Source organism: Vulpes vulpes, chromosome 7 (assembly GCF_048418805.1).
Source record: "Vulpes vulpes isolate BD-2025 chromosome 7, VulVul3, whole genome shotgun sequence".
Classification (NCBI taxonomy): domain Eukaryota; kingdom Metazoa; phylum Chordata; class Mammalia; order Carnivora; family Canidae; genus Vulpes; species Vulpes vulpes.
In genome coordinates, this window is record NC_132786.1 from 112,871,563 (window position 1) to 112,893,064 (window position 21,502).

General features: G+C 40.6%; 2 protein-coding genes across 8 annotated transcripts in view; one reads left to right on the top strand and one right to left on the bottom strand.

Moving 5' to 3' along the window:
* Window positions 1–9,676, bottom strand: part of MATCAP2 (microtubule associated tyrosine carboxypeptidase 2) — a 62,879-nt gene extending 53,203 nt beyond the window's left edge. The window contains exons 1-2 of the mRNA XM_072764736.1: window positions 9,566–9,676; window positions 4,168–4,237 (exon numbers count right to left, since the gene is read on the bottom strand). Of these exons, the coding sequence (XP_072620837.1) occupies window positions 4,168–4,237; window positions 9,566–9,676 (181 nt within the window). The remainder of the gene's footprint in view (window positions 1–4,167; window positions 4,238–9,565) is intronic.
* ANLN (anillin, actin binding protein) overlaps window positions 9,417–21,502 on the top strand; it is a 49,935-nt gene continuing 37,849 nt past the window's right edge. For 2 of the 7 annotated variants that reach the window (XM_072764730.1, XM_072764732.1), the window contains exons 1-3: window positions 9,481–9,646; window positions 16,706–16,859; window positions 19,609–19,923. In XM_072764730.1, coding sequence (XP_072620831.1) covers window positions 9,629–9,646; window positions 16,706–16,859; window positions 19,609–19,923 — 487 coding nt within the window. In that variant the 5' untranslated portion in view covers window positions 9,481–9,628. Of the gene's footprint in view, window positions 9,647–16,705; window positions 16,860–19,608; window positions 19,924–21,502 lie in introns of all 7 variants that reach the window. The other 5 variants (XM_072764728.1, XM_072764729.1, XM_072764726.1 and 2 more) reach the window with 5 other exon arrangements.

The window sequence follows — 21,502 nt, forward strand, 5'->3', positions numbered from 1 at the left end:
AACAGCACAAAAATCCTGAGAAATGCTGATTTTTTTGATAAGATGTTTTGTTGTAAATGATTGGGGGGTGGAAGGATATTTTTTAACCAGACAAAAAAATTGCCTATCTTAATTATATTTTGAAAAAACCAAGACATGTACTAGTTTACTCCTTCCACAGATATTTAAGTGCCTTGTATATACAAGAAAAAAAAGTGATGAAAAAGACATGATACCTACCCTCAGAGAATTTACTGATAGTGCATATATACATATGTAAACATGATTTACCCACATCAACCAATCTTTGAGTGTACATCAAGACTGCTGTGGTGAGAGTTCCAGTTCTCCTGGAACATATGTTACAGTAGGAGAAACAAACAAGAATCAAGTTAACTAATTTGCAATTACAGATACAGATAGGTGCTATGAAGACAGTAAACCAAGGAATTACAGTAGATGGTGACTTATTTTTTTCTTAAGATTTTTTTTATTCATGAGAGACACAGGGAGAGATGCCGAGACATAGGCAGAGGGAGAAGCAGGCTCCCTGTGGGGAGCCCAATGTGAGACTCCATCCCAGGATCACTCCCTGAGCCAAAGGCAGACACTCAACCACTGAACCACCCAGGTGTCCCTAGATGGTGACTTATTAATAGTGGAGTCCAGAAAGGCTTTTGTGAGGAAGAGACTTTTGAGTTGAGATCTGAAGGATGAGAGTCAACCATAGTAAATTTGATGGGGGTTCGATGGGGTGGGGGAGCCAAGCATTCTAGGTAGATGGGATTATAAATGCAAAAGCCCTGAGATGGCAATGATCTTGACATGATCCTGGGACTAATAAAGGTCAGCATGTTTGGAGTCCAGCGAGCTGGGGGAAATGGTAGGAGAAAAGATCTCAGAGGTAAGCAGGGGCCAGTGAAAGGAATTTGGACTTTATTCGAAATGCAATCTGAAGCCACTGGTTGATTTGAAACAGGGCAGTGACATAATATGGCTTATTTGTTTTTAAAGATTGTATTGACTGTTCTGAGGACCATGGATAGATAAGAGGGTGAGAACGGAAGTGGGGAAACCAAACAGGAGACTTATAGTGGGCCAAATGAGAGTGATAATGGGTTGGAGTGGAATGAGAGCTATAGAGAGAAAGAAGTAGAAGACCCAGCATATATACATATATATATATATATATATATAGAGAGAGAGAGAGAGAGAGAGACAGAGAGAGAGAGAGAGAGAGAGAGAGAGGGAGAGAGGAGAGAGTTGATCAGTAGGTTGAATATGAGGGGAGGAGAGGAAGAAGGAATTGAATATGCCTCCCAGGTTTTGGCTTGAGGAACTGAGTGAATAGTAGTATTATGCATGGAGATGAAGATGAGGGAAAAACAGGTTGAATGGGGAATTCCATTTTGGTTATGTTAAGTTTGATGTCCCAGTTAGAAGTCCATATCAAGATTTCAAATAGGTCGGTTGGATATTAGAGTTCAGAGTTCAGGGAAGAGATTATGCTAAAAAATAAATCTGGGAGCCATCAGTATAGGGTCAGTATTTTAAGTCATTGGGACTGATGAAACCACCCAGGGAATGTGCAGAGGTAGATAGGAGAACTCAGAGTAGAATTTAGAGTTCTTAAGTGATTTAGTTGTGGAGCAGAGGAAGCAGAGGAGCAGAGGAAGAGGAGCCAATAAAGTTCTTTTTTCAAATATACATATATATACGTACACAGACGCAGAGTATATATACATGTATATATATAGTTATGTATATATGTGTATACATGTATTTTTTCTGACCTGTTTAAGATTAGCTGGCAGACATGATACTTTTATCCCCAAATACTTTAGATTATGTATATGTATAAATACATGTGTGTGTGTACATGTACAGAGAGAGAGAGAGGGAAGGAGAACAAATGTACAGAGAGAGAGAGGGAATGAGAACAAAGTAAATGTAGTAAAATGTTAATATATTAAGAATCTGATTGAAAGGCATCCTGAGATTCTTTTTTCTATGTGTATATGAATAAAACTGTTGCAACTTTTAAGTCTGAAATTATATCAAAATAAAGTGATGCAAATTGAGAACTAAAGTAGAAAATGAACTAGGTGGGGAACCTTGTAAGACATGATATTCAGCTGGCCTAATATAGATATCCAAAGGTGCTGTGAGGGCATTTCAGTAGCAAGATCAAAGTGAGAAAGTCATGGATGTAGCAGAGCATGGTATATTCAGGAAATAGCAAATGATTGAGAGTTTTCTATTCTTTGAGCACTTTCCTTGGCTTTAAACATTAAGCAAAGTGAGCAGTAAACTCATTTGCAGAGAGTAAGAGAGTAGGATGGGAAACTGATAATTTGAAAGGAATTCAAATGGGTAAGAAAGAAAGGATTCCAAAGCAACATGAAACATCTAGTTAGGATAAATTTGAAATGGAAGTGGCTCAATGCTCAGCAAGCCAAGAAAAGCAGAAAAAACAGAAGATTAGAAATTGGCAAGATAAATGCAGCAAGGACAAGGGCCCAAGGAAAATGGTACTGAAATAGTTTCTCTTGGGGCCTGGCTGGGTAGGGAATAGGTAAGACATAAAGGAGCCTGGGCAGGGTTTGGGGGAGAGACCTGGAAAGGGTCAATCACAGGTTCTGAAAAAGACTAGTCATCATCTTTTTCCTCATGTACTATTTTAAAGGGCTGAATCAGGTGATCCTTACCAGCTCTTTTTTTTAAACTCCCTTTTCTCTTAGCATCCTTTTCACAATAGACTGAACTACTTAGCACATGACTTCATAGAAAAAAGCAAGGTGGGAGTTCAGGGCTAATTCAGAGCACAGGTTATAACATTTTTCATTTGACCAAAAGTTAGGAAAGGAGAATGGACTGAAGTTTAGGGGTAGGGGGGCTTGTGGGTTTAGCAAGAGCGAGCAGCAGTGGAGAAGAGGTAAAGATTTGAGATTACAATCAGGAGTCCAGTTTTTGGGTTTGAAATCTTAGAGATAGAGCACTTACAAGTGTTGACTAGCAGCCAAGTATGGCCATACCTGTGATGGCTAAGCAGAAGAGAGGAGGGGGTCAGTCAGTTTGGAAGGTTTGAGGAATGGTGAGGTCAGAGACTGCAGTCTCTGAGAGTTCACCAGCAAACATTTCTCGGTGGCCTATTACATGTCAGGCATGAATGGTGCCAAGGAAGACCAGGATGGTGTCTGATTGTGAGAAGCAAGGAAGTGAGGAGTGAAAGTGGATGTCAAGAATGCCAAAATTTGGAAGCATTAATGAGAGAGTAGAAGAACCATGGTCTAAAAGTACCCACGTGAAGAGAAATTTTTGATGTGTTTGGAAGATGAAGTTCATGACATATAAATGGAAGACAATGAATCTTCTTCTGGCATCAAATTTAAGATTTTATTTTTGATATCCATTAGAGAGACTTTATATTTAAGAAATATTGGCTTCTTGGGTCGCCTGGGTGGCCCAGTGGTTGAGCGCCTCGCTTCGGTCCAGGGTGTGATCCTGGAGTCCTGGGATCGAGTCCCGCATCGGGCTCCCTGCATACAGCCTGCTTCTCCCTCTGCCTGTGTCTCTGCCTCTCTCTGTGTCTCTCATGAAAAAATAAATAAAATCTTTAAAAAAGAGAAATATCGGCTTCTGCTACTTTGTAATATTTAAGAACTGCTTTTCTTTAATATGGATCATTTAAAAAATTTAAAAATAGGCTCTGTGAATATAGCTTTAAAAAATCTAGTAAGAAAAGGTAAAGTTATCAATATATAAATTATAGTGTGATAAGTACATAAAGGAATTGTTCCTCTTTGTGAAAGGGTTTGCTGTAGGTCTTTGAATTCTCTTAACACCCTTACTTACCACTTGAGAAAGTAAAAAGGAGATTAAAGCTATATGAATTTTGAGAATGGTATGACTATAGTTACATTGGGTTTTAAGAACAGTATAATATGGTCAGAAAGGACAATTTGTTTTCCCTCACTTTGGAATATGAAACAGTTTCATTGATTAACTTAGAAAAAGAAAAAAAAATCTGATGCTAAGAACCATTAAAAAGTGATGCTAAGGACCATTAATAGCAGAGATCATAATAAATAAGACATCCCTTTTCAGTAACTTGTATATAACATTCTTTGATAGTTCTTATTTCATTATGGTAAATGTGTAAAAGAAGTGGCCCTTCAGCCAGATAACCTGAAGTAGAGAACTTGACTTTAATCCTTCTTGCGACTGCCTTGTGGTTAGACCTTGGCTTTTTCTCTCCCTGTAAAAATAAGAATATTTACATCATTGTATCATTCTGTGAATAAAAAGAGAATGAGTGTGAATGTATTTTGAAAAATTAACTGTAAATATACAAATAGCATTGGGAGTGTCTTTATTGAGTAAATGCTTTCAAATTTTTCAAATGCTTTTCACAATTTTATCTGTGAAAGATATGATAATTAGGTTCCTTTGTTGAAAAGGAAGGATCTTAGAAGGCACAAATCTCATTTACTAGTGTCACCTTGAATCTACATCGCCTTGATTCTATTCTTAAATTAATGTAATAAGCTGTGGTCTTTACCTAAATAACTTGAGAGGCTGTGATTTTCATTTTAAAAACAGGAAAGACACTTCTGATGACTTTTAGAATATTAACATCATTTAAACCAAGCTGCATAGTCTATAGCAATAATCATGTGATTACAGCACACACTTCAATAATTAAAAAAAAATTTTTTTTTTTTTTATTTTTTGAGAAAACAATTCCATGAGAAAAGCATGGTTGCTATTTTCAGGCTTTTAGCTATAGCTCAAGGGCACATTTACATCATTATTGTGTCTTTGCTGATCCAAAAAAAAAATAAATGAACTGAAATGTCGAGTATGAACAGTCTAGAATTTGAAGTCACCGAGATCTCGTTCAAATTATTAGGTGATGGTCCAATCACTCAGCCTGTTTGTATGTCAGTTTTCCTATATCTAAAATAGGAATAATAGTTATCTTAAACTCATTCACTCAGAAAACATCTACCGAACTCACATTCCCAGAAGGTGCTGGGTTACAGCTATAAGTAAGACATGCTTCTGCCATCCCATAGCTTATACTCTAGTAGGACAGACAGGAAATAAACATAAATACATAACAAAAATCATTCCACATAAGTGGAATTGCAGTGAAAAAAATAAATCACGGTAACAGGATGGAAAGTGACTGGGAAAGGGCCAAAAGAAAGAGTGTGGCCACCCAATCAGGGAAGTCTTCTTTGAGAGGTAGTACATTCCAGCAAGCACTCAATTAATGAGGAGCCAGACGTGGGTAGATCTAAAGAGGAGTATTGTAGGAGGTGGAAAATTCTTGAAGAAGAAAGGAATCTGTCTTTTTGTTTGTCCTGGAAAAAAACCTATGAAGCTGGAGCCTAGTGAAAAAAAGGGAGAGTACTGTGATATTTGGCATGTATTACGAGAAGAAAACAGTCCAGATCATTTACGGCTTTGTAGTATGATAAATAATTTGGATATTATTCTAATTGCAATGGAAGGCACGAACTAACTCTGAATAAGGAATTGACACTGCATAATTTACATTTTAAAAAGATCCTTCTCTATAAATTACTAAAACTAAAAGATAGTTGAGTAGGTTCACAATAATCAATTATGTCCCTAAATACCAGTAATTATTTAAAAATAATTTAAAAGATATCATATGTAAAAGTAGTAACAACAACAAAAATACAAAAGAATAAATTTAAAGATCTGTACAGAAGCACATTATAAATATTTTTGGAAAATATTAAAGTAGACTTAAGTTAATCAAGATCTACCATGTTCACAAATGGAAAGGCTCAATATCACAAAGATGCCAACTCTCTCTAAATTATGTGATAAATTTGATATAGTTCCAATAAAAATATCAAGAGGATTTTTTCCCCTTTGTGTGGAATTTGACAATTTGGCCATAAATTGTAAAAGCAAGAAGCCAAATTAGCTAAGTCAATTAGCCAAGCCAAGTTAATTATTAACTTGCCTACCAGATATCAACTCTTATAATTAAGATGGTTTGATATGGGAAGAATAGAGAAATGAACCAGGAGAACAGAATAAAGAGCTCTAAAATACACCTACATATACACAAAAACTTGATATATATAGGTCAGTGGGGAAAGAATGGACAAATAAGCGTTGCTAAGACATTTGGTTATCCAAATAAAAAAAATCAATCCAGATAATTTAAGGACAAAATGATGAAAACAATAATTTTTAGAAGAAAATAGGGGAGAACATTTTTATAACCTCAGAGTAGGGAAGGATTTCTTGACAGATAAAAGCACATCCCCTGAAAGAAAATATACATATATCTAATTACATTAGTATTAAACATTTCTGCACATCCAAGACATCCTAAAGTGAAAAGATAAACCATAAACTAAGGAAAGATATTTATAAGCTAAAAAGAGTTATTTTTCCAGAAAATGCTAAACAAAATGCCTGTGAATCAATAAGAAAAAACTAACTGCGTGGAAAAATAGGCAAAAGATATAGAGTTGAAATTCACAGAAAAGGAAACCTGAAAGGCCAATAAACACATGGAATAATGTTCAAATTCAGGAGTAACAAGTGCACACAGACTAGAATGGCAAAATCTAAAAAGTAACTATGGGGATCCCTGGGTGGCGCAGCGGTTTGGCGCCTGCCTTTGGCCCAGGGCGCGATCCTGGAGACCCGGGATCGAATCCCACATCGGGCTCCCGGTGCATGGAGCCTGCTTCTCCCTCTGCCTGTGTCTCTGCCTCTCTCTCTCTCTCTGTGACTATCATAAATAAATAAAAATTTAAAAAAAAATAAAATAAAAAAATAAAAAGTAACTATGTGTTAGGGAGGCACTGCAGTAGCAGACATGCTGCTCATATACTGCTGACTGAAGTAAAAATTGTGACAATCATTTTGAAGAGTAAATTTATTTTTAATATCTGGCAATAATATTGAAATATATTTATCAAAATAATTCCTAGGTATATTACTGTAGATAAAAATTTTGCATGTGTATATAAGGAGACATAAAAATATAGCATCATGGAATCTTTGGCATGAAATATTGTTAATGAGCTAAACATCCATTAATAGGATAATGGATACATAATTGCAAGTATATTCATACAATATAATACGGCCATGAAACTGAATGAAAAGTGGCTATTGGTGAGAATGAATCTCATAAAAAGAATACTTAGTAGAAAGATTAATAACTGCAGAAAGGCACATACAGCAAAAAAAAAAAGTTATTCAGACCACAATATATTGTTATGGATATATACGTAGATGTAATAAAAATACATGAATTTCATGAGCATGATAAACATTAAAATCAGATTACTTTTACCCCTGAGGAGCGGAAGGTGAATGGGATTAAGAACGGATACACAAGAGACTTCAAGTATAAGATTATATATCTCTTTAAACTAGATGGTGGGTACATGGTTTTGTTTATTCATTACTTTTTTGTGAACTGGAAATATTTTATAACACAAGTTTTAAAAGGAGAAGAGTAATTTCAGCTTACAAACTGAAAAATGAAATAAGAACGGGGTAGAATAGAAAAAAAGACTTGTCAGGTGACAATCGCTGTACTTGAAGAAGAGTAGACTTGAGTATCTAGCAGTTTCTGGCAGCTGGGGCTATTTAAAAAGTAGCTACTGTTTTGGTGGTTGCTATCATCTTCACCATTATTATTATCAGTGTAAAGACCAAAGCTATAAGGGGATTATGACAAAAGATAAACTAAATATTTGGACGAGTTATACTGCACTGTGTTTTATGTACCTCTTTTAGTCTTGACTAGAATCTGGTTATGAGGAGCGTAAAGCTCGCAGAAGACGAAGAGGGAAGGCACACAGACTACATAAATCTCTAAAGACTTTTCCAACGTTGTTTAAAACACACTCTCCCCCTCCCTTCCAATATGCACACACACACATCCTTTCCCCTGTCTAGCAGTGAAAAAAATTCAAACACCTTTTCTTCTTTGGTTCCTAAGTCAGTGTATTTTGAGTTAAATATCAAGAATTTGATAATACCAAACCCTTGGTGGGGGGGGGGGGGGCGGGTAGAAGCTATAGTCGCTATTACAGAATACTTTGGGATCTGTTTCGGTTTTTCATCTGATCCTCCTAAAGACTCTGCGGAGAAGTGGGCAGTTGGTTATTCCCATTTGACAGATGAGTAAACTAAAATCCAGACAGGCTAAACCATAAACTGCTAACTTGGTGACCATGAACTTCATGGAATTCTGTGTCAAATACTTTATGATTAAATGGGCATTTTTCTAGGTAGAGGGTCCGCTTTAATCGTATTTTCAAAAGGTCCGTGACTCCCCTCAAAGGTTTTAAAAACGCTGGATTTTTAAATGATTTGCCTGAGGTCACAGCGTCCTGGTAGAGCCAAGATCCCAGTTTCTTCCTACTCCACTCAGAGTTCAATTCTTTCTTTTTCTTTCTTTCTCTCTTTCCTTTTTTTACAACCTACAGCATCAAAATTCACATTAGACATATTATTAGTGAAATACGTTTGGTAAAGTCTACTGACTGATAAGATGGAAACGTCATTAAACATACCCAAACGTCTTACTTGGGAGGAACCGTTTTGGTTTGTTCAGCCGTTAGTTGGGCGGTCACTCCTTGGTCTACAGGGTGCTGCCTTTCAGCCCAACACGTCCACAACTGCTGTCTCTACATGCCCTAACACGGACTTGCTAAAGGAGAAATGAATCGGATACAGTAATTGCATAACGTCTGTTGCAACTCTGAGCCATCCGTAAAGAACGGTCGTTGAGACACAGCTTGACCTGGTGGAAACGGGGACCCTGAGCTGAGAATGGGGTGTTTCATCCTCTTGGACAAAGGGCTCCTTGTCTCAGGGTCTCCGCGCTGTTGGCTCTTAAGAGCCGAGGTGGATGCGTGGCTTGTTAATCCTTCCAGGCCTAACACGTTTGGATGGGATCTAAAATAAGGAGGCAGGGCAGTTTGGGTGGGGTCCGAACGTGTCACCCACAGCTCGTTAGTGTTAAGTCTTCTTTTCCTAGATGGGAAAGGTCTCCAGCGCCCTAGGTGGGTCACTCGCCCCAAGGTCCCCATGAGGGCGGCAGTCCCCGTCGGGGAGGGTGGGAAGCACGATGCAGACGGCCGCCAGGCCCCGTGAGCCCCCTGGGAAGCGATGACGTCAGGCGGGAAAGGTGCAAGCACCGCGGGCTGCGAGCCCAGGCAGCGGGGCGGTGCGAGCGCTGGGGCGAGGCCTCGCGCCCGGAGGCGGCTGCGCCCGGGCAGCGCCGCACCTCCCGCCGGCCCGCGGCCTCCCGAGCTCCGGGTGTGACCCAGGGGCGGCGGCCGGGACCGGGCCACGTGACCCGGAGCGGGGGGGGGGGGGGGGCGGGGGGAGGGGCGGGCAGAGGCGCGTCCCGCCCCCGCCCGGCGCGCAGGCGCGCTGCACCGGCGCTGAAATTCAAATTCGAACGGCCGCAGGAGGCCGAGTGCGACCCGGCGGCTGAGGGGCGGGCGGCAGGCGCAGTTCGGGAGCGGCGGGCTCTCCCCAGGCGGCGCCGGGAAGCGAGACTCACTTCTTTCCCTCTTCCGAACTTGGGCCACCGTCGTCGCGCAGTCGAGCCGCGGAGTCCGGGGCGATGGACCCGTTTACCGAGGTGAGAGGGCCTGCGGGCGCAGCCTGCCATCGCCGCCCGCGGCCGCCGCCCTGACCCCGACCCCGACCCCGACCCGACCCTTCCCGCCGCCCGTCGACCCCCGGGCGCACCGGGCGGAGGGCGCGTGCGCGCGCGTGCGCAGCGGGGGTGCGGGGGTCGGCCCGGCGCCCCTCCCCTCCCCTGCCCTGCCCTGCCTCCCGCCCTGCGGCGGCGCGGGGTCGGCGGCTGCCGGCTCGCTGCGCTGCGGCTGAAGCTCAGGGAGGGGAGCTCGGGGCGCGGCCCCCGAGACGGCAGCGCGGAGCCCCCCGCCGGCCCCGATCCAGAGGGTGAGGCCCGCTGTCCTGCGGAGGGGCCGGGTCCCTCCCGAGGCGGGCAGGGCGCAGCCGGGGGCTGGAGGGACTGCGCGCAGGTGCGGGTGCAGGTGCAGGTGCAGGTGCAGCCGCCGCCGCGGAGCGGGCCTTGCGGGGGTTCGTGGGCCGTGGAACGCGGCGGGCGAGCGGGACGGCCCGGGGGCCCCGGGGGCTCAGCGGTTTGAGCGCCGCCTTCGGCCCGGGGCGTGACCCGAGACCCGGGATCGAGTCCCGCGCCGGGCTGCCTGCCTGGAGCCTGCTTCTCCCTCTGCCTGTGTCTCTGCCCCCCCCTCCCTCTCTGTCTATCATGAATAAATAAAATCTGTAAAAAGAAAAAAAAATGACAGCCAGGGATCCCCGGGGGGCCCAGGGCGTGACCCTTAAGACTCGGGATTGAGTCCCGCGTCGGGCTCCGTGCATGGAGCCTGCTTCTCCCTCTGCCTGTGTCTCTTATCATGAATAAATAAATAAAATCTTTAAAAAGGAAAAAGAAAATGACAGCCAAACGTTAACATCAGCCAGTACCTGAAACCATTGCATCCGTTCCGATAATGTCAATAGTATCTTTAGATTTGGTCGCTCTGCTACAGGAGGAAGAAGCCGTCCCAGCCCCCGGGATTGACACGGGATTGACCCAGGAGCGGGGAGGAAGCAGCGCTAGTCCAACAGACACCAGCAAAATTAGTAGCCAATAATTTTTTTTTTTTTTAAAGCAGAGTAAGGAAATAGTAAACCTCTTCGTGTGTATGGAGCATCACATTACAAGCAATACTCTCTCTACTCGTCTTTTGTCCTTTGGAAATTGAACATGGATTCGTTACATCATTGTGTCCGTTATTTCTCTCCCTCCTTGGCCAGTCTTGTTGAGAACATACATGGATATGTTCACCTTGGTTTCGTGTTGCCAGTTGTCCACCCCCTTTTCTTGCAGGACAGTTCCTCTTTAGGTGGTTATGGGAGGTTCAGACCTAATTTCTTGAGTTGTTGCAAAGTGGGCCTAAAAATGTCTCTACGTAGGCAGCCCGGGTGGCTCAGTGGTTAAGCACCTGCCTTCGGCCCAGGGTGTGATCCTGGAGACCCGGGATTGAGTCCCTCATCGGGCTCCCTGCATGGAGCCTGCTTCTCCCTCTGCCTGTGTCTCTGCCCCTGCCCCCCTCCTCTGTGTGTGTCTCTCACGAATAAATAAATAAAATTGTAAAAAAAATAAAAAATAAAAATGTCTCTGCTAGATTCAAAAACTTAAATGCCTTGGGAAGTACAATTCCTTAAGCCTAAGATGCTAAAAGTTTCAACAGTTACAGTTTACTTGTATTTAAACATAACAGTATTTGTTTTGGTTTCAAATTCTCAGTCATGTAGGGGAAAACATTGATTTGTTAACCTTCCTTAAGGATTCTAAGAGAATACCCAGGACACATTTTTGTATTAGTTTTAAAGAATAGGGCTGTTCATGTGCCATGTATTATTTTTCACGTGCTTTGGAGTTAAGGAGGATATTTCATTTTATGTTACTAGGCTAGAATAGGATTCCTTAAAACATTTGCCCTATGTGTCCTGAATATTCCTTTTATTCTCCTAAGTCACTGATAGGAACAAAGCATTTTGAAAGTTGGCTGAAAGTTGTATTTCGTTTTACTTCAAAATGTCATTCCAAAGCTACTACTAAATCTCAGTTGAAAGAAACTTTTATTGGAAAGAAATCATCCATTTTAGAGTGTGCTCAGAAACCTGTATGGTTTATATTATGAAAGAGCAGTTATAGTTGGAGTAAACAACTTTGACATCTCTTCCTTAATTGGTAATGAGCGCACTATCTGAATTGGTTCCAGTGACTAGGTGTTTAATTATAGCATTCATCGCATTTTTGCACAGGAATGTGAACTGCAACAGTTCTTTGTCCTAAAAGGACTGAGGATCAGTTAAAATGATTTTCTCAACCAGAGTTCCTTATCAGAACCACAGAAAATGATTTGAGAGACTATTTTGTTAATTTTCCCAAAGGTGATTCATAACCATGACATCCTACAAGCACAGGAGAGATGTTAATTCATTACAGTAATGTCAGTGCATTAGGGCTAATTCTCTTGGTAGCTCTGGCTGATGAAGCTGCAGCCATCCGAAACTCTCTCTTCCTCCAACAGGGCTGTTGGGCATTGCTTCTCCCCGCTGCTGTCGCTGGTGCTGTGTGGCACACTCTTCTCTCCCTGCTCCTTCCGCTTGGCAGACTGATTTAACCTCCAGCTCGCACTTTGATTTTCCTTCTTCGGAGGGCAGATCACCTCTCACAATGCTCATCTCACTTGCACTTACCTGTTGAACATAATTCCTGTCAGAACATGAGCTTCATAAAGGCAGGCCTGTTCTGTCCTTTTCAGAGAGATGTTTCCTTAACCTCAAGGCATCCAATAACATTCTGCTGAAATAATAAAAAAGCCATTCCATGCACATTATTTTTTTGTCTTTTTTTTTTTTTTTTTTAAGATTTTATTTATTTATTCATGAGAGACACAGAGAGAAAGACAGAGGCAGACACAGGCAGAGGGAGAAGCAGGCTCCATGCAGGGAACCTGACGTGGGACTTGATCCCAGGCCTCCAGGATCACATTCTGGGCTGATGGCGGCGCTAAACCACTGAGCCACCCACACTGCCCCATGCAAATTATTTGACAAACCAACAATTACATATAACATAGCTGCAAGAACATTTTAGCAATGTTCTTAACTTTATTGTAGAAAATATTAAATTATTGAAGTATAATAACTCTTGGGCTTCTCACCCAGCAACACATGGTCATATTGTTTCACTGTATTCCCCTCTAATCCCTCCCACTGAATCCTTTGAAGCAAATTGTAGAGATCATATAATTTCATACATAAATACTTCAGTATTGATCGTTAAACACTAAGCACTTTAAAAAATAATCATAGTGCCATTATCACACCTAAAAATTTAGCAGCAGTTTCTTAATATCAAATATTCTGTCAATGTTCAGATTTCCTTGAGTGCTTCATGGTTTTGCAATTTGTTTGAATCAGGATCTAGACAAGGTCCACAGGGCAATGTCTTTCTGTATTCTTCCTGGACCAACCAGAAATAATCCATCTTGATGTCCATGAAGACAAATAAGCAGTTAAGGCAGATGTTTATTATTATGACCAGCTGATAACATTTAAAAAGTTATGTTGGTATGAAGTTAGTTCTCCTGATAATAAGTTCTTAAAAAGAGCAATTGAATTTAGTCAAAAGACAGCTTATTTAAAGCTCTACACCCAATGTGGAGCCCAATGCAGGGCTTGAACTCATGACCCTGAACTGAGCCATTTAACTGACTGAGCCATCCAGGTGCCCCTTTATAATAGTTTATAGCAAAGTGATTAAGAGCCCAAACTCTGGGGCCTGGTTTTTGAATTCTATCTTGCCACTTCTTAGCTATGTGACCTATGGCTTATTTTTTAACCTGTGCTTGAGATTCTTCATCTGTGAAACAGAAAAAAACAGAACCTGCCAAGTAAAATTTTGAAAATGAACTGAGTTTTTGTGTGCAGACATGGAAAGTACTTTGTGTAAACGGTAGTGCTGTTGTGCTTGCTGTTAGGTTAATTTAAAACCATAAACTGACTGCTCATAACATTAGTGTCAGCCTCTTAGTTTGAGGATCTCCTGGAGAATGATCACTCCGGTCCAAGACTGCCACAGGGGACCCCAGAGATAGGTGTGCCCAGTCAGAGCTTTCCATGTAGTATCCTTAAAGTAGAAAAGCCACAATTAAAATATTCTGTAAAGCATCTTCTGTGCAATGAGTAAATGAACATGTGGTTACTGTTTTGAATAGAGTTTCTCTTATTTTTGAGAGTTAAATGAAAATCTCTGCATTGACCTGGGAAAGATTGCTGCTAGAGCGTTTTGGAAATAAGAAGTTAATTTATATTGAGTCTATTCTGTTTAAGAAGGTAGGGAAATCAGGAATACCTCTTAGAAAGGTTTCTGTCAGAAATGATTTCAGGTTCTCATGTGGCAGAAGTGGCTGAGGACTATAAGCTTCAGTTATTTCAGATTCATCCATGTGGAATGTCTTATTTCTGGTTCCATTAGTTATTGCATTTTTTTTTAACGCCTCTATTATTTGAAGAAGGAGGTGTGATATTTGAAAGAATGTACCTTGTAAATAAAGAACCCTTGAATTCTTGATGCCTTATTGTGGAGACTTAGGTTTATTGAACTGTTGAGTTTACGTTCCTTAGATATGTAATTTCCTTTAAAGTAATCTTCAGTGTTTATTTTATAGATTAGGGAACTTTTGCTTATCTATTTTATTTTTTTTTTAAATTTTGAAATCTTTGAATCTAATGGAGACAGTAGAGCTCTTGTGTATGTTTGAATGGCAAAGCCACATTCTTTTGTGACTGACCTCTTACTCATAGTAACTGAAGATATACTGACTCACAAGTATTCTAACTGACCAGAATGGAATGTGGGCATGTCCACGAATGAATAAAATTAGACTAGTTTTGTATCTGAGGAGTGGTACATTTTATCATGGGGGAAATTCTCTTACATATATGAATTTATGTAACAATATCACTTTTGAGTTTGTTGAAGATTTTTAAAGGGTGAAGGTCTTGTGTTTTGGAAGGCATTTGGTTCATAAATTGACTTTCAGCCACATAGCATTTCAATTTAGCGTCACTTATTTCAATGAGAAATCATTCCTAAGAAAAGTGGAAAATTGTACCTTCTTCCAAATTTAGCTCATGTTTCTTTTGCATACTCAGAGGAATTTTAAAGAATACTTATTCTCTTCTAATTGAGGAAATTAAAAAGATCAAATGGGTGTGTATTCCTTTAGTCTATGCTAGCTCTATATCTGGGTTCAGGGCAGTGTATAAACTCCAGCGGGGGAAAAATTTTTTTTTAAAGATTTTATTTATTTATTCATTAGAGACACACACACAGAGAGGCAGAGATAAAGGTAGAGGGAGAAGCAAGCTCCGTGCAGGGAGCCTGACCTGGGACTCAATCCCAGGTCTCCAGGATCAGGATCTGAGCTGAAGGCGGCGCTAAACCGCTGAGCCACCTGGACTGCCCATAAATTCCAGCCAATAATTTTGCATGCCTCCTTTAGTTGTGTTCTTTTGAAAGAAAAAGAAATGTTTTACAGGGTCTTGTGTTTGTTTTACCATACTGATTTGAACAGAAGCATTAGTAGATTCAGGTAAGAACAGAGTAATCATGAATTTATGGAATGGTTAAGATACCAACTTAAAATTATTTTATTATATATTGATAGTTAAATAAAAACACGGGATTTTATTATTGGTGGTGGTTTTTGTTTGTTTTGTCATCTTAGGAAAGGTCACGTTTTCAAAGGACTAAATATGTCCGTTATCTCTTGCTGTTTACCATTATACCAAATCTTAGTGGCTGTATTAGTTTTGTTGCTGTAACAAATTACCACACTCTTAGTGGTTTAAAAATCCCATGTATTTATTATCTTCTGAAGGTCATAAGGCTGATGGATTTTATTGGGGTAAGATCAAGGTGTTGGCAGGATTGTGTTCCTTCTGAAGACTGTTTCCTCACCTTTTCTAGCTTCTAGAGGCCACCTGCATTTTTTGGCATGTGGTCCCTTCCTCCATCTTCAGAGCCACCAATCACATTACTCCAAGCCCTGCTTCTTTGGTTGCATATCTGACCCTCCTGACTCTTTTCTCTCCTAAGGACAATGGTGATTACATTGGGCCCACCCAGATAATCCAGGATAATCTTTCCATCTCAAGGTTCTTAATCACATCAGCAAAGTCCCTTTTGCCTTTTGTAACATTCATAGGCTCATGGGATTAAGGAAATGAACATCTTTGGCAGACTCTAATTCTCCTCACCAAAGTGCTGAAAACAACCACCATGTTATTTCTCATGATTCAGTGGCTCGGCAATTTGTGTTGGGCTCAGCTAGCCTGTGCTTCCAGTGGTGTCCCCTGGGGTCATGCAGGAGTCTGCAGTGATCTGGCAAATTATCTGGGACTGAATGGTCTAAAATGGCCTTCCTCACAGGTCTGGTGGTTGATGCTAGCTCTCAGCTGGGGGCGGTGTCTCTAGCAGGCTTGACCTGGGCTTCTTCACCTCGTGGTAGTGTTCCAAGAGAGTGAGAAGAGAAACTGTAAGACCTCTGAGGCCCAGAGTTGGAAGTCATGAAGTATCATTTCCGCCACTGTCTCTTGGTTAAGGTGAATTATAAGGCCAGCCCAATGCAAGAGTGTGGAAATAGATTCTACCTTTTGATGAAAGGAGAAGCAACTTCTGGCCATTTTACATCTCAGACAACTGGGGCACCTGGGTGGCTCAGTCGGTTAAGTACCTGCCTTTGGCTCAGGTCGTGATCCAAGAATCCTGGGATTGCGTTCTGCATCTGGCTCCCTGCTCCTCAGGGAGCCTGCTTCTCCTTTTGCCTCTGCTTCCCTATCTTTGTGCCTCTCATGAATAAATAAATTTAAAAAAAATCTCATACAGTTTTACATATTTTATTCATACTACCTCTGTAATTTGACTTTGGGATGCTTATTTGGTGAATTTTGACATAATTACTTAGGATTTCACCTTTGAAATATATTTAACTGTTACCCTATATGGCAGTTGGTGATTTTGGAAGGTACCTCAAGTTTTGTGAACTTTTGACTAAGCTTGTCTTTTAACACTGCTCTACATATGTAGAAGCTGCTTGAACGAACCCGTGCCAGGCGAGAGAACCTTCAGAGAAAGATGGCCGAGAGGCCCACGGCAGCAGCAAGGTCTATGACTCACGCCAAGAGAGCCAGAGAGCCGCTTTCCGAAGCAAGTAACCAACAACCTCTACCTGGCAGTGAAGGTAAAAGACTTTGTGGGGGGAAAAGTAAAATTTGCATCCTTCACAGGAGATAAACTCCAAACACTTTATCATGCATGTAGAAAAACCTAGGTCTTTAGGAGACATATGTAGTAATAACCTCTGGAGGAAAGATCAGCCTTCTCTTCTAATACAGGCCTATTGTATTAGGCCTAGAACTACCAGGCTAGAGCAGCGTATCCAACAAATACTTCAAACTAATTGGACGAACTTTATTTTCCTCAACCCAAAGTTGTCCTTAAAACACCCAAGGTAAGAAAAGTAAAGGAGCGGGGAAAACTTACACCTTGGTGGTGTGGAAGTTTATCTTCCACCAGTGCCAGAACAGCTGACCACGAAGTTCAGGTGGTCTCTGGCATAAACAGGGTAATGAAAGGCAGACTTGCTTGTAGATACTGGAAATTTAATGAGCCTTTTCATCTTCTATCTGTTGAACCAGCTCTCTAGTGCTAGGCTAAAGGTATAGGCTGTTAATCTAAGAACTGGTGAATTAAACAAAAACAAATAAATATACACAAAACCAACCTAAACTCACCTGGAAACTTAATTTATTTTTACCTAAATCTTGGCATCCCCAGCCTGTATCAGTAAGTTAGCCACCTAGTCTTCTCCTAGAGTGTGGAATAATCTGCAGATAATAATTTTCCTTAGCATAGATTTATTTATTTTTTTAAAGATTTACTTATTTGAGAGACAGAGAGAGAGCATGGAGAGGAGCAGAGGGAGAATGAGAAGCAGACTCCCCAAGAAGCAGGCATAATTATTTTGTAAGCTAATTATAGAATGGGAGTTTATTTTCATATATTTATATATTTCGAAAAGAGGGAATATAGTATATATCACATATATATACGTGGCATGTATTTCACACGTTATGTAGTATATGTATCAGACATACATGGTATATATATTGCATATGTGGTGTATATAATACATATATATATATATGATATTTGGTCAGGAAAACAGGTCTAGCTCCAGTCCAGGATCTTTTTCTATTTTTCATTGTGACACAGATTTATACACTCCAATGTTGAGTACTATGTACTTTAAAACTAGTGGTTGGAACTATGTTTTGATGCTTCAATGGAAATATTTATAAGGACTTATATAAGAACTATAAACTTGAAGAACTCTGTATTTCCAGCTGGCAATGCATGCTAAAATAGAAATGCTTTCAAAAATGATTGGATGAGTTAATAGAAAATAGATCCAGAAGTGAGTTACAGAAGATGAGAAAGTTTCATGATGTAAATTTGATTAGATTGATGCCTCTGAGGACAATCACGACTCCTGCTTAAGAGTACTTTGGGTACTTCCAGAACAAGAACACTGAGTTAGACAGCCAGGGAAACTGGCCTCATACACAATTTACATTCTTATATCCTAAAATGTTAATTTCCCAGGAGATATTATTAAAATCCAGTCTTGGGTAGAAATAATATGCCTTATGTTTGGGTAGCTCCTTTTTATTTTAAGACTTTTTAATTTATTTTGTAGGTGTCAATGGCAGTTTAAAGTGTGAAATGTTATGAAAATATGAAAACACTTGTGCCAATGACTTTGCTTGGTATTAACCAGATAATTCAGTTGCTTTTAAATTTTTATTTATTTATATATTTTTAAGGGTTTTATTTATTTATGAGAGAGAGAGAGAGAGAGAGAGAGAGGCAGAGACACAGGCAAAGGGAGAAGCAGGCTCCATGCAGGAAGCCCAACGTGGGACTCGATCCCGGGACTCCAGGATCACACCCTGAGCCGATGGCAGAGGCTTTAACCACTGAGCCACCCAAGAGTCCCTTAAATTTCTATTTTTTAGAGAGAGAGAGAAAGCAGGGAGGGAGGGGCAGAGGGAGATAGAGTATATCTTAAGCATGTTTCATGCCCAGCATGGAGCCTAATGCTGGGCTCCATTTCATGACCCTGAGATCATGATCTGAGATGAAATCAAGAGTCAGATGCTTATGCGACTGAGCCACGTAGGTGCCCTGAAAGATTGTTTTAAAAACAAAGCTTGTTTCTACCAATGAGCTTCTACCATAGTTCGTTTCTGCTTTAGCCATGTTGTTCTAGGCGTGAATGTAATTGCTTTGGGCTTGGTTTTCCTTAATCTAAAAAGGAGGTGATTTGTGTGATTTTTAAAATCACTCAAAACATTTGTTTATTATATGTACTTTTTATTATGTACATACTTATGTATGTACTTTTTATTTCCTAGTGTCTGAAGAGTATAAAATACTAGGCCTATATCTTAATAATATTATTTGAATATCTTTTTATTTGGGTGTTTTATTATTTATTTATGATAATATTTATTTATTCATGCAAGACACAGAGAGAGGCACAGACATAGGCAGAGGCAGAAGCATGCTCCCTGCCTCTCCATGCGGGGAGCCTGATGCAGGACTTGATCCCAGGACCGCAGGATGATGACCTGAGCCAAAGGCAGATGCTCAGCCACTGAGCCACCCAAGTGTCCCCTATTTAGGTGTTTTAAGCCATAAATTATATGTTTGCTTAAAAAGAAGTCTCTCAGATTTCTAAGTAACTGAACGTAGAATTTTACATGTTTCTTATTGTAAGGAAAATCATTTAAGGAGAATAGACAAACATGTTTCAATAATTTGTTAAGTACCTAGTGCAAGTTTTTCAGGTCATGAAGAATTAGAGAATTTTGAATTTTTGGGAAATTTTTCAAAAAATTTTGAATTTTTTTTTCTTTTTAATCTAGAGAAATCTTGTACAAAACCATCACCATCAAAAAAACGCTGTTCTGACAACACCGAAGTAGAAGTTTCTAACTTGGAAAATGAAAAACCGGTTGAGTCAGTTTCTGCTAAACCCTGTCCTCCAAGTCCTGCACCTCCTCAGGCACAGCCGCCAGCACCCGCTCCCGTCAGTGATGCCGAGGCCGCCCCAGCCCCTGTGCCAGGAGTGAGGAGAGGGCTCAACTCAAGATTGGAAGCAACCACAGTCTCCTCGGTTAAAACACGAATGCAGAAACTGGCAGAGCAGCGGCGCCACTGGGATAATAATGGTCTGACAGGTATGAATGATAGGGATGGCATGCCATTAAAATCCGTTTCAACTTGGTAGGTTGAAAATTTGAGGGATCCATTAACACACGAAAGATCAGTGCTTCTGTTTTATCTATCTCCCTAGTATCCATCACTTACAGATAGTTCGTGTATCAATAGTGTATATATTGGTTGGTTGTATTCTCCTTGAAGTAGATGCTGTTGAGGTTCTTAGATTAGTTCACAAAAGCTCGGTCTCATAACGGAACTATATTTGCAATAAAAAATCAATAGAGAACAAACGATACCCTCAGCTTTATTAGCAATGCTGATCTTCAGCTCTATATGCTAGAGATCCTATTTCATGGATTAACTAAATGAATTTGAGTGGCTAAGGGATGCGATGCTATTTAATAGAGGGGAGAGAAAATGTAAACATTTGTTGAGCACCTACAATGCATGTTATGCCAAGGTGCTGGGAACCAATGAAGTGACCTGATCCTTGCCTCCTGTGGGCTCATACTCAGAGGGAGAATCTAAGAGCAAAGCAGCAGTCATGCTGCATAGGGTTATGTGTTCTGTGATAAATTTTGTCTCCTATCTTGTTACCCAAAAAGTCTTGAGATGACTTACAAAATCAACTATGTAACAAAACAAGAAAAATATGGAAATTCCAGGGTGAAGAGAAGGAAAATCAAAGAAGGGAAAGGTAAAATCCAGGCTCGAAGATCCATCTCACTTGCCAGAGTTACGAACTTGCTAGCAGCCAAGGCAAGGAGGTGAAACCATCTTAAATGACTACTATTTATAAGATTAAAGCAAAACCGTAGTTGGAACTAAGACTCAAGGGAACGTTCTTCCCTGGGTCCTCAAAGATGACTTTGTAGAAGATAGTGTGTAAGGTTTCTCAAGGTAGGCAGGTGGCCTGGCTCTGAGCTCAGTTCAGTGAACACAGTTCCAAAGAGAGCCAGCAGAGTACAGGTGGACAGCTCAGTGGCAACTGGGCCTTACCCAAGGAAGTGTTCCTCAAGCTTTGGCTTTCGGCCTGGCTCCTGTATAACAGAAAAATTTGGACCATTGGATTGGAATCTCAGGAGTGTGGTGGAGCCCTGGGATGGACTTTTATCTTTTATTTTTTTTAATCTCTTTAATTTTTTTTTAATGCATCAGGTGTTACTTTGATGCATAGCCAGAATTGAGACCAAGTGATCTGAAGAAATGGATGGACTGTACATTTTAGTCAGTCTTTCATAAATGTCAGTCCTTTTGCCTGAAATTTTGATAAGTATTGGACAGCAGAGCATTTAAGATTATCCTTTCGGGTAGCAATAGTAATTTCAAAGCAGGTATTGACTGCGAAGTGCTTAGGCATTCTAAATATTTTTTGTTCTAATATAGTAGAGTATAGCATTTAATCCTTATAGAAATCTTATGATACACATACTACCTTTATGTTCTAGAAGAGGAAACTGGGTTCTGAGAGGCTACGACACCTGATGAGAATCAGCAGCTAACATTTCAACCTCAGTTGTTTGACGCTAGGGCAGAATGATGAAGCCCTGTGGAAGTGAAGAGGGGAGGGTGGATCTGCGAGATTCAGGAAAAAGA